This window comes from Vipera ursinii (genome assembly GCF_947247035.1).
Source record: "Vipera ursinii genome assembly, chromosome: 6".
Classification (NCBI taxonomy): domain Eukaryota; kingdom Metazoa; phylum Chordata; class Lepidosauria; order Squamata; family Viperidae; genus Vipera; species Vipera ursinii.
The window spans coordinates 70,642,149-70,655,942 of record NC_139515.1 but is presented as its reverse complement, the minus strand read 5'-3'; the positions used below and the strand labels follow the sequence as shown (position 1 = coordinate 70,655,942).

Sequence of the window (13,794 nt, the reverse complement as noted above, 5' to 3'; positions counted from 1 at the left end):
ACCAAAGCTCCTGATGAACCGCGTTTAAGGGAGAGAGAAAGAGAGCCGAGTTTGACCTACGTGGCTGGGCTGTTTCTGCTTTTCCTTTGCAACTTGGAAGAATAACAGCAATAATAAGAGGAAAAGTTCTTCCATGGATTCTTCTTCGTGCCCACCCCACTCCATCCCAAGAAGCAGTATTTGTTTCTGGTTTTCCTTTGCAACTTGGAAGAATAACAGCAATAATAAGAGGAAAAGTTCTTGCATGATTTCCAGACGTTTCCTCTCCGTCCCCACCTCACTCCATCCCAAGAAGCAGTATTTGTAGTTTGGACTAGCAGGTTGCTTGGCTGCTCTCCTCCTTTGCTCTCGGAGCGTGCACACTGCCCTTTGCAAAAGATGGAGCCTCCGCGGTTTTGTATTGCAAGAGATTACTTCGCCTGAAGGAAGGGTGACTTGGTGGCGATTCGGGTTTGTCTTCCTTCCTTTGGAGGAGGGAGAAAAGCATCGCTCTCTTCCTTCGGGCGGGTGAAAATTAACTTCATAACAGTAGCAATGCGGCCAGAAATGGGCATTTCTCGACAGCCCGGGGAGCGCTATGGGAAGAACGATGTACACACAGAGGATCGGGAACGCTGGGCTCTGGTAAGGAAAAAAGGACTGGGAGAAGTAGCCGGTTCGTAATGTTGTTGTTAGTTGCGAAGTCGTGTCCGACCCATCGCGACCCTATGGACAACGTTCCTCCAGGCTTTCCTGTCCTCTACCATCTTCTGGAGTCCATTTAAGCTCACGCCTACTGCTTCAGTAACTCCATCCAGCCACCTCATTGTAATGTACGTGCCTGAAAATGGGAGATGGGCAGGTTGTGTGAGGTGCAGTATTTGTAGTTTGGACTAGCAGGTTGCTTGGAAGGGAGGGAGGGAAGGAAGGAAGAGACAGAGGGAAGGAACGAACAAACGAACAAACGAACAATGAGAGGGAGGGAGAGACAATGGAAGGGAGGGAGGGAAGGAGGAAGAGACAAAGAGGGAAGGAAGGAAGGGGAAGGACAATGAGAGGGAGGGAGAGACAATGGAAGGGAGGAAGGAAGGAAGGAGGGGAAGGACAATGAGGGAGGGAGAGACAATGGAAGGGAGGGAAGGAAGGAAGGGTAAGGACAGTGAGAGGGAGGGAGAGACAATGGAAGGGAGGGAGGGAAGGAGGAAGAGACAAAGAGGGAAGGAAGGAAGGGGAAGGACAATGAGAGGGAGGGAGAGACAATGGGGGAGAGGAAGGGGAAGGAAGGCACCCACTCCCCTCCACTAGAGACCCACGGATCCCCCCCTCAGGTCCCTGGCAACCTGAGTGATAAGCTGGCCATGCCACGCCTCCCCCAGCCATTGATCACATGACCCAGGGACACTGTGAATGTCATAAGTATGAATCAGTTGCCAAGCATCCGAATGTAAATCACATGACCCTGGGGATGCTGCAACAGTAATAAGTGTGAAAAATGGTCATAAGTCACTTTTTTCAGTACCGTTGTAACTTTGAATAGTCACTAAGCGAATTGTTGTAAGTCGAGGACTACTTGTACTTTATCATTTTTTTACCTTTTTTTTTTTTGGTCAAGTTTTTGACACCTTGCTGGGCGACTGGTGGTATTCGGATATTGCCTTATCCTAAAAGTGGTACAATGGGTGAAAAGGTTGAAAAGCCCTGGACTAGTATTAAGACCTCAGACTAGAAATCAAGTTCAAGTCCTATCAGTCACTCTCTGTCATCCCAATTTATTTAATAGGGTTGTCGTTGTGGAGAAAACAGGAGGAATAAGGAGTATTAGATCTGCTTGCTGCCTTGAGTTGTTTATAAAAATCATAAAGATGGGATATAAATAAAACAATACTAAACATCTGACTGACTGCAATGAACCATAGCAATAACAAGGGTTGTGCAAATTTTAATTTAAAAGGGATCAAGTACAAACATGTTTTTGTATCATTAAAAGATTTATATTGGACCCATTCCACTCCAGCTATATTTCATATGCAGTGCTCACAAAATCCAAGGCAGACAAGTCCTTAAAATGTTGTGTTCAATAAAGTGTGACTTGCTAAACCAATAGTTGTCATTTGAAAGTCTTTGTATAAAATTAGGGTTACATTGACAACATTCATTTATGTAATTATTTATTTATAAAATTCCTATCCTGCCTTTATTCACCACATATAAAATAAAGCATTTAAAACTCTTGTGGCATAAAATGCTGAGTTTTAATACAGGGTTAATATAAATACTGAGAAAAGCTTAACTTTCATTCTTAGAGCACAAAAATTTGTTATGAAAAGAATAATGCCTTTTCTTCAGATTAATCGGAGGAAGAGTCTTAGAAAATCAGAAGCTGTGCTTAAAAAACAAAATGTTTATTGATGGTATTTCTGTGATTTAATAAGCACAGGTATACAGAGAAACAATACAGTAATTAACTCATATATCCTTTCAGCTGCCGGCTTATTCTTTAGCAGAGGAGATTCCTTTATCTTATACATCTTGTTCTCCATGAAGCTGAGACCAATAAAATTATTTTAAAGACTTGTTCATTTGGCAAAAGAGAGCTTTAAAATGTCCATGGGGTAATTTATCTCCATTACAGATGTAATGTAGTATTTTCTTTCTCTTATGTTATTATTTTTTTCTTGCTCCACAGTTTACTTTTTGTTTCCAAATTCTTTGAACATCATCCAATATCACAAGAAGGAGAGACCACACCAGCATCTGGATCATACCCTTCAGTGACCCTTTCAGATTCTCCTGTGTACGTTTTTAAAATCTTGGCTATTCTAATCATATTAAGATGTTAATTTATAAGTTGCCCAGTTCAAAATCCTGTTTTGCAATCTTGACTTGGTAGATTGTGGTTTGCTACCTTTGTACTTAACAGTTGAGCATCTTATGCAGAATTGGATTGAAATTGGGGACTTTACAGAAGATTGTTGTTTTTAAAAATAAAATCTCAGGTTGCAGGAGAAAATGGGTTAATACCTCACCCTGAACACCTAGATGACCTCTCCCAGGATTTCATGCAAATGTTGAGTAGGATAGGGGAAAAGACCGAACCTTTAGGCACTCCATAGCAAAGTACCTGTGAGTCTGACCTCTTCCTACCCCAACCCACTTCAGTTATCAAGTGCATCTGCCTGCTCAGGTAAGAGCAGACCTGCTATCCCTCAACTCCTAACTCTTGTAGGTGGTCCAGAAGAATACCATAGTCAACTGTATCAAAGGCTTCTGAAAGTACTAGAAAAGGAGTGGTCACAGTATCTCCCAACTAAGCTCTCTCCAATTGCAGCTCCATTCTTTTCTCAATAACTAAGTGATAGGGAATAGTTTTCCGGTTTTGTTACATTCAGACCTGACCTCTGCCACTTCCCCTTCTCTCGAAAGAGTTGTTGATTATACCCTGGATCCAGTTTCTACACTCTTTCCCTGCTGCTTTCAGTAACCAGGTGGGGCAAGGTTCAAATTCCCAAATAGCAGAGCCAAGATCACAGTGGTCTTTGCCTACCTCCTTGGGATCCTCTCTGAAAAGTGTGAGTGTTTAAATTCACCAAATGTTCAGCCTGGCCAACACCACTTAGATTGATTGGATTTTCTGGACCATCCTTCCTCCAGAGCAGACATGTCAAACTCGCAACATCGTGTGACGTCGTGCAATGTATCAGAGCTTTTTCTCCATTGCCTGTAATGGGGTGGGCGTGGTTTTGGGACCTGTGGGCCGGCAGTTTGACACCCCTGCTCCAGAGTGTTTTGCACCCTTTGAAAAGTGCAGCTGCTTGACATTCTGCAGGCACAATAAGGATTGAGGAGTAATTACACTTCACTGTTTTTATTGTTACAAAGTAGGCTGTCATTTGAGCTCTTGCTCATGTCCAGCCATATTTTTTTTTCTTTTCCGCCAGTATCACTCCAGGTGTCTCTTCACCCACTTTGTTTTCTGGAGGCCCAAACAAGGAGATACACCATAGACAATTTTATTGAGCAGCTTGTTTGCCTCATTGCTGGCAAATTCCAGAGGTCAACAATATGCCCAACAAAATATCCTTTCAGATCACTGGGAAATTCCCTCAAGCTCTTTTAGAAAGGCAGCTGGATCCATCAGATGATCCATTTTAATCAGCTCTGCCCCCTTGCAGATATTAGTTAGCTCAGTTAACCCTATTGTCCCAACAAAGTGATTTATCCTTGAGCTTCTTTGAAAAAAACCCTGAAAGCATGTCCCAAAGTATTTCTGAATCTAAATCATATTCAAGTTCTCCATATGGGAGAAGGCTTTCCAGCAGGATGGAAAACACCATCGTGAAATACATATATAAAAATAAAGAAGATTCCCCTCCAGTTCTTACAACATGTGAGTCTGAACACAGTATTCAAAAACATTATTTCACAAAGTAGGTAACACAACATAAGTTAAGCTGGGACCCACCAACTAAGCAAAAGTGCAAATAAAGATAGTTTTCAGCTTCTGAATTTCCTGTTTAAATTTCATGGTTATTGAAACTTCACTGAAAACAGTGTTCTGATCTCAAACAGAGTGATTTGGGTTAGGATTCTTCTAGTAAGGTTGGAGTAGTGTCTGAGTAATTATGGTAAGGTCAAAGCAGATTATTTGAAGCTTACAATAGTTCAGATTTGAAATATTTTGCATATCTTTAGGCCCATCTTTATGATTTTACAATTCTAATTATTGGACTTTTATAATACTTTAATTTCCATCAGTTTACCATTTATCTGTGTTTGTTTCTTTAATTCTGAAGTAACCACATAGCAAACTTCATAATTACTGGCTTAGATCTGTTTTTTGTTTGGTTTAAAAGAACTTAATATGCCTCTGTTAAGCTGTGCTAGAAATCTGAAAAATACTGTACACATTTTTGTACAGGATTACTCTCCTTAGATTTCCAATACTTTTTAAAAGGGAAATCAACCCTATTATTTTAATCCTTCCTTTAATAAGAATCGCTGGTGGCTGTATGAACACAACCATGTAGTATGCTTAGCAACAACATGTAAGTGATTTTCCATTGCCTTTTTTTAAGATCATTTTTACTTACCAGTATTATCTGTAATTCTATTATTTCTTTAAATGACTCCTGTCCAAATACTAATACATGCAAACATACACACATTTCAGTCCTAACATTCAAAAAGGACTATGGCGATCTGGATCATAACTATGTAGAAGATGAGTGTAAGGAAAGAAAAGCTTGATTTCAGCCTCCTGCTATTACTGTGTCTCATACGTGGAATCAAAGACCATATAATATATTGGCCTGGTGAATGAAATAGCTAAGATACAATTCCAGTTGTAGTTTTTTTTTTTTAAAAAAGTCCTCCTATTCCATACATAGTCAAAGTTATGAGTAACATTATATGTCAGTTATGGCTTTTTTTTCAAGATAAGCTTTATCTCCAATCAAATGCACCACTTTGATAATCAAACAATATTTGATTTCTAAAGAAGATTGTCCAAACAAAAACCCTTTTCTCAGACCAAAAAGTGTTTCCTAATAACTTCTCTCTTTTTATCAGAGAATGCACAATATTTTATCATATATGTTCTCTCCACCCTGTTAATTCAACAAATCATACTAATCACCAGTAAAACCCCTCAGTAACTTCTCTTTTGACTAATGTGTGCTTTGGTTCCACATTTTGGACTATTCTAGTAAATTTCATGTCCCATGGATTTGTATTTTACATCTACGTATATCATAAGCTTGTAAGTATTTGTATCTTAGATTGCAAATGCAAGAATATTAGTGCATTAGGGCATCCTATTTTAAAATCTCTAGTCAGACAATTGAGCAGGTGAAGGAATAAGTTTAACTTGCACTGGAGTCTGAGTAGTACACTGGTCATAGTCCTGTGTCAAAAGCCTGTAAAACGAATGGAAGGTTATCCAAAATATGCTTTTTCATGAGGCAACTGGACTTTTTTGTTTTCGTTTGAAGACTACTTGCTTCTCATCGAAGAAGCTGAAGAAGCTTCTTGGATGAGAAGCAAAACATCTTCAGAGGAAAACAAGAAAGTCCAGTTGCCTCGTGAAAAAGCATCTTTGGGATAACTATGACCTGGATGACTCAGAATCTCCATAGACATTTTGCATGGAACGTCCTTACGGTTGCTGTGAGATTCGGATCAGCAGGAATTGTTTTTGTCACATCTGTAAAATGAAGCCCTGCAAATCATATATATATATGTATGTATGTATGTGTGTGTGTGTATGTATGTATGTATGTATGTATATATGTATGTATATATGTATGTATGTATATATATATATATATGTTTTTAATGTCTTCACTTTCTCAGCCTACCAATTCTCCCCAGTCCATCTCCTTCAAAATCCATTCCAATACCCCAGCCATTGCGACCAGCAGATGAAGACCATCGAAATCAGTTTGGTCAACGTGATCGCTCATCATCTGCCCCCAATGTGCACATCAATACAATAGAGCCGGTCAATATCGATGTAAGTTCCAAATGAATCTTTGTCTTTATAATTAGTGTATTTAATCCTTTATCCTGAACATTTGGAGACAGGTATATTAAGAAAAATTCTACAGACAACTGAGTACCTTCTTTCAATTTACAAATAAAATCTACTTGCTGTTTTTCCATAGTGGCTATGAAAAATGGAAACAAGATTTACTAGTCCAGGAAATGATCACAGAGACATACACTCTCACCAGCCTCTGAACCTGAGAAGATTTAGCCATATACATTGCTAGAATTTAAGACTACTTTAGAACTCCTATAATCATTCTTAGTTTCTTGCATATATTAAACTGTTAAACAAATACTATTTAGGGATCATATATTGCCTATATACTGTATTGATACTAATAGATCGTGCTGTTTGAAGTTGCTGAATTTAAAATAAGATATTGATTCTAAGGGTAAGTTCACATGACCTGTTTTTAAATTACAGCTAGCTCTTTGATAAATTGTGGATGATGGCATAAATAAGCAAATAGGTCAAATAAGTTTGCATGCAAGCTATCAAGAGCCTTCAAAACAAGAGACAGAAAATTATAGAAAGAGCATTTCCCTCCCAAAGCTGAATAAATATAATTAGTATATAGTTCTAGATAAAAACTGCAAGTGTATCTTGACATGGTGAATGTCTTTTGATACATCACATACTATAAGAATCATAATTTTTTATTTACATAACTTCAATTATTGCAGTTTCTCTAATGCAGGGGTGTCAAACTGCCATGATGAAATGACGAAACCGCGCCCACCCCATTGCCAGCAATGGAGGGAAAGCTCCGATATGTCACGCGACGTCACATGACGTCACGAGTTTGACATGTCTGCTCTAATGTAATGTAGCTAGTGAGAACATAGGAGTTCTTTGAAAAAGTAATAGTAAAGGGCTTACAGTTGATTGGCATTATTAGATGCTACATCTATCTCTCCCCAACTTAACTGTTGCTTTTATTTTGCCTGATAGTTCAGTATTATTAAAAAGCTTGCTACTTTTCCATTAATGGAAGTTGGTCCATATGCTAACACCTTGGCTATTTAACACTGCTAATGGATGATCACTGTTTCCCTGTATCTCCAATCAGTAGGCTTCATTTTCCACCTTGCATCTCTAAAACAGTATTTAAAGTATCTATTAGACCTAGCCACCCTCCAGATTGATGCTTGATAGTTCACTTCCAGACCCAAGAAAGCTCAAACAGCCTTTATTGGAAGCTCAGGTATTGGCAGATAAGGGAAATGTTTTATAGCTTGATGGTGAAGTATTCTGTATCTTTGCAGCTGCTTTCAGTCTGCTTTTCTTAGTTAAAGGAAAGAAAAAAAACACTTTGCTCTATCATCAGTCCTCCTGACAAGCAACATACATAACGCATGAATAAGGTGCATATAGTTTTTGTTTTTGGTTTGTAGGACTTGATTAGAGATCAAGGGTTGCGAGGCGAGGGAGGTAAGTTACTTTGTTCTCTTGCACACCCAATACATTGCTTTGCCTCCCCCCCTTTTATACAGCCTCGTTGTTGTTTTTTTGCAAAATACAGATACGGGAGAGAAATTATAACTAATGCAATGAAATTCATTTGCTTGTCCATGACATTTAGTGTCGTCTTATAAAAAAAAATTCACTGATTCACATTTCAATGTGGGTGAAAGGAAGATGAGAACAACATGCAAAGTGGTAGCCAGTGTTTAGTTTTGTTTAAAAAAAAACAGATAATCGGAGATAATAGAAGGCAACAGGCCTTCAGCTGATCCTCTTCCTCCTTTCACCATAAAAATTTTAAACCTGCCATTTTGCCGTATTAAAAATGATTCTTTGTTAAGAAGTCTTGTCAGCTAGCACAATTTCTAAATCAACCACTTAAAGAGCATACAATAAGAGCATCTTAGAAAAATACCTGTATTTCTCAAAAACATAACAACTGGAGATATTATGTACATTCTTGCTGAAAAAGAATTGGGTATTGCCAGGCTACTAGAGTGTGTGTTCATGTATATACATATACTGCATATCTTTAGATAAATTCCATTATTTAAACTGGCCAATTAATCAATGAAAAACTACTCGGGGCAACTCTGAGCAACTCTTCAAAGAGAATCCCTAACAAGCATTATCAGTTGCAGGCGCTTACCAAATAATAAGCATGCAGGAAAAAGAAAGATATGCTTATATATTCTGTGCTTTTAATCTGTAGAATGATATGAATGATATTACGAATTCATTCATCTGTAGAATGAATGATGAATGTTAATTAATGCAGATGTCCTCAATCCAGTCATCATGTTTCTGGCCCCTCTTACTTTGATATGTTTAAGAAACGTGGACATGTATGTTGCTCCCATACTCTAAGAATTTACAGCAGTCTTCTCAAGCTTGGCATCTCCAGATTGTAATGTCAGGATCCATGGGCAGCCAATGCTGGAACTTTGCCAGTTTGGAAAAAGTTGCTTCAATTTTTATCATCAGGTCTAGTAAAGAGAAATGTCCTTGGCAAAAGTCATAACTGCAGAAATGTATATTTTTCCCACCATGTTACATGCACACATAGCTACAGATCCTGTTCAGGATAAGCTTCATTTAATGCTTTGACTTGGCTATTATCATTTGAATATATGGTGCAGGCTGTACCATGCAGTACAGGAAAGCATGTGTCCTTAATCAGCTGGCCATTTTGCTTTCCATGACATTTGTTTGTTTTCTTTCTTATTTTTAATACATTTGCAATCGAAGCCTTCACTATAACATTTAGTAGAGACTCAGTTTTTAGTCAGGATTTTGCTTCTCCATCTCCGCTTTCCCAGTTACCTCTAACAAACTGGCTACTACTTTGCAAACTGAGACTGCAGGTATGACTTCAAGCTATGAGTGCTGCCCATTACATTGCCCATTTGACAATTGCGTATGTCTAGGGAGCTGTGGCTTTTGGAACCGTTTTGCCCATTCTGTCCAACATTTAAGTGTCGTGTATTAGTATGTCATTTTAAATTCTGGTCAGTAGGCTCTCTTTGGGGCTTACCAATTCCCAGCCTTTTGAATATATGCTGTATTTTGTTTTTCAAATGGAATCACAAGTTTCTGCCCTGCAAAATCATAAGCAGTCTGTGCATAGGAGTCTAAGCACCTCAGTTATGTCCCATGACTTTCATTTCTTCTGTGTGTCTGTCTTCCTGTCTCTGCCTGCCCGTCTCTTTCTCTCTAACAGCCCCTATGAACCAGCTGATGCGCTGCCTTCGGAAATACCAATCCCGGACTCCCAGTCCCCTCCTCCATTCTGTCCCCAGTGAGATAGTGTTTGATTTTGAGCCTGGCCCAGTGTTCAGAGGTAGTTGGGCTCTTCTTTCTCATTTTCACCCAAATCAAACTAAATAAAACCACAGATGCTGTTTGTGCCTCACCCTCACAGCGTGTGTATGTAAGTGTGTGAGTTTTCAAAACATTATCATTTTTATTTATTTATTTTTGGCTTAGCCTGGCTGGAATGCTTTGAATGTGCTTTTTCACTTAATAGTCACTCACTCTTATTAAACTCACAAATTATTCTGTGTTAAACATTGTCATAAAGCTGCTGGAGCATTACGTTATAGAGATAAGGTTTTTTTTAGACTATCTTCTTTTGAAGTATTGCTTGTTTTCAAAGTCTCGAGTTACAGTATGAAAACGAGGACAGGACAAGTCCTGCAGATAATTAACATCTATGCAAAACTTCAGATTTTTTCTGAAGTAAGGTTGCCAAATGACACAAAACGACACAAAATTGGCCAGGTTTCTTTTTTAAAAAAGCAGATACTCTGTAAGATAAAACTTATTGCATTTTGCTGGCCCTCCAACCAATTCATAGATCCTGAAGTGAACTTCAGTACAGAAATTGACAACTCTACCTGGATTCCAGCAGGACCATACTGTTGTGCATGATCTTGAGGCTTTCCAGGATTTAGGAGTAGTTTGACATTCCTGATTTTCTTGTTGGTCAGTTTTAACTTAATGCTTGAGCAAAATCCTATTTAACACTGTCTTTCAGAAATCTGTTGCAGAGCTAATGATTTTGGTAGCAATTTTGTTAATTATCTGGAATATGATTTACTTCAATTATATATTACTGCTGTGACTAATCTGTAGATTAAAAGGATATATCAAATGGCTCAGCTAAAGTAAAGATCAGTTTAAGAACTAAATTATAGTAACAGTCCACATTACCTGAGATTATTGATATAAAAAAAAACTTCTGGGCAAAACAACAGAACCACAATTTAGGATTGGAATTAGACATGAAAATAATCTTGCTCCCTTTAATTGAACTATAGTCCAGAAATTAAACTGAAATATAAGATATTGATATAGTGATGTACTATGGTGCATCACTGCAATACAACTTGTACAAAGAAAGGCTTGTAAATGTAGTTCTTCAATTTATACAATTTATTTCCCAGGAGAGTCTCTTCATCTTTTTAGTTACATAATTAAAAATAAATAAATACCTTTTAAAACAAACCAGCTTAAACAATTAAACCAGGAACAGATATTCTTTAAGCATACTTTCTTGTTTTGTCAAAGATTAAAATGTTTCTGGTTTCTATTATTGGAAAAGATACTACTTCGTTTAATAAATTAGTATAAGCAGATTTCAGCTACTGTAGTCTTTATTTACTGGTATAGTTTTAGTATTTAAATATCACTTCATTAACACAGCATCTTTCAGAGGTCTTGGGGTTCTGTCTTAAGAATTTCCAAAAAGTGTGGCCTAAGACTGATGTCTAAAAATTTTGGTAGTTATGCTCTCTGGACATCTGGAAGATGCTCATTTGAGGAAAACTGGCATAGATAAACATGTACTGTATCGTATTCTAACATTTATATCCTTTTCTCCATGAAATATCAGTATGGCTGCTTAGGAAACTAAGCTTGTCTTCTACATGCCAGCTTAAATGACTTGGAAAGGAGAAAGAGAAATATTCTTCCCTACCATGCCTTTGAAGTTTTAAATTCCAGTAAACCCTGTTTTACAATTATAAAAAGCATATATGCCCACCCACCCAAACATGCAAATTAACATCTGTACAGCAACAGGATATATTCTTGAAATCTGAAAATATCTGGGGAGAAAGAAAGCTCCCTTTTTGCTACATGGACATTGGGAAAATAGGCTAAAAGAAGTTGCAAAAAAGGAAAGAAAAACAGTGAAAAAAAATAGTTTTCCTAATATTCAGTCATAAACATAAGAGAGAGGTCTTAGGTCTTGATTTTTTTAAAAAAAAAATTCTGCTTAGCTCCTTCAGTGTGGGCCACCAAAAATGTCTCTTCACTATTGTCTTAAAATTTACCTTATTTTCTTTTAGTACACCTAGCTTCTTATATATTCCCCTTTGGCATAAATACTTTAAATAAGGAAATAAATAAAAACAAGGAAAAAGTAAAGTAATATAACAAATAAGAACCCTTTGAAAACAGTGTAAAGAACTATACAGTTTTCAGAAGTTGCTAAATTATAAAAAGATACTGAACCCAGTATGTCTTTATAATTTAGCAACCTCTGAGAACTCTATAGAGTGCAAATTTGTTCTTTCCTCTTTTGTGAATTAGAGTCACATTCTAACTCCACAAGTTGGTAAAAGTTTTATAATTAAATCGAGCTAGAACTGCACCCTGTAATATTTATTAAATGCACCTGGTTTGCAAGTCTTAATCCTTATGCTTAATTGTCTGTTATGTTTGGAAATACTGCATCTTTTACACAATTTTTGCAATTACTGTTTTTTGTAAATTAAGTCAATGTATTTTAGTCCTAAAAAACCTGGAGCTGTTTTTTGACCTTTAATTACAAATGTAGGCTCAACTACAGGATTGTCTGCCACACCACCTGCGTCTTTACCTGGATCTCTCACTAATGTGAAAGCATTACAGAAATCCCCAGGGCCTCAGAGAGAGAGGAAATCCTCATCATCTTCTGAAGACCGAACTAGAATGGTAAGAACAGAATTAGCTTATTGAACCAGCACTCATTTTTGATTCACCATGTAGGCCAAGTTTCCTGATCTCTTAAGTATGGATAGGAGATCAAAGGGGCCCCACAGCCTTTCCTTCTTCGTGTATGCAGACTCCCCTGAAATGTTCAAGGCTTGATGTCCTATAACATGGTGTGCTATGCTTATAAAATGAGTTTGCACTAATCGGGGCTTTTAAACAGGGTAAATGTAAGGCCATTTCACATTCACCATGCATAAAATTTGTACTAAAAAGATTTACGGAACTAAACACTTTTCTTGCAGAAAACCCTAGGTCGACGAGATTCAAGTGATGACTGGGAGATACCAGATGGCCAGATCACAGTTGGACAAAGGATAGGCTCTGGTTCATTTGGGACAGTCTATAAAGGGAAATGGCATGGTATGTAACTACTGCAGCAACTATTTTTCACCAAAAGTATTTAAAACAATTATTGAAACTTCAGCAGATTTCTTTGTGTTAAGGATTTGAGAACCTATAATTCTTTTTTTTATAGATTTTACTAATTTTAAAAAATTACAATCTTTAGAGGTTAGTAAACAACATGTTGTCTGGGTTCACATATTTAACATTAACGTCTTCAATCTAAATCTATTCAGTACTGCACAATCCAGTATTTTTTCCTTGATCTTCCTTTCTTCTGCATTTTTCCCCCTCTTCCCCTCATTAAACAATTACAATTCTTAGTACTATCGATGTATACAAAATTAGATATAGACATCTTCATCATATTTTATTAATATTATAGAAATAATATCAATTCATAAGTCAATATCCTGTTTTTCGTACTCTTATTAAAGTTTCATTTCCCATCAATATTTAAAGTATCTTTGTCAGTTATGATTTTCTCAATATTAATTAAATTTATATAGCTATCAATTTTGTTGATACCAATCCTCCTCTTATTTTCAAATTTCCCATATCAAAAAAAGAAAAAAAAATGGTATTTTAATTTTAAATCATAAATCTTTTGATTTATAATGGAAGATTTTTATAATCTTCCATTATAAAAATCTAGTTATATCTAAGGGTCATCCGTTCTTTTAATCATATTCAAACAGGTATATTAAACAGGTAGTGCCCACTCTGATAGATCAAATCCTCTGTTTTTTAAGTCTAACTCTCGCTTTCTTTCTTTGCCAAGCAGCTTTCCAGGCCAAGGCAATTAAATCACCCAAGAATTTTCTTTCTATTTTTTGAAAGTTGCTTGACATGAGAAAGACACTTTAGGTAGAGGTTTTTGGGTTTTGGTTTTTTTTGGGGGGGGGGCTCTGCCCATCCACATT

General features: G+C 37.1%; 1 protein-coding gene across 2 annotated transcripts in view; it reads left to right on the top strand.

Annotated features, from left to right (window-relative positions):
* The window catches only part of BRAF (B-Raf proto-oncogene, serine/threonine kinase), a 62,624-nt gene that overhangs the window by 27,290 nt on the left and 21,540 nt on the right, over window positions 1–13,794 (top strand). Inside the window, exons 7-12 of one of the 2 annotated variants that reach the window (XM_083366502.1) lie at window positions 2,666–2,773; window positions 6,331–6,490; window positions 7,921–7,957; window positions 9,711–9,830; window positions 12,333–12,469; window positions 12,772–12,889. In XM_083366502.1, coding sequence (XP_083222628.1) covers window positions 2,666–2,773; window positions 6,331–6,490; window positions 7,921–7,957; window positions 9,711–9,830; window positions 12,333–12,469; window positions 12,772–12,889 — 680 coding nt within the window. The remainder of the gene's footprint in view (window positions 1–2,665; window positions 2,774–6,330; window positions 6,491–7,920; window positions 7,958–9,710; window positions 9,831–12,332; window positions 12,470–12,771; window positions 12,890–13,794) is intronic. The other variant, XM_083366501.1, reaches the window with a different exon arrangement.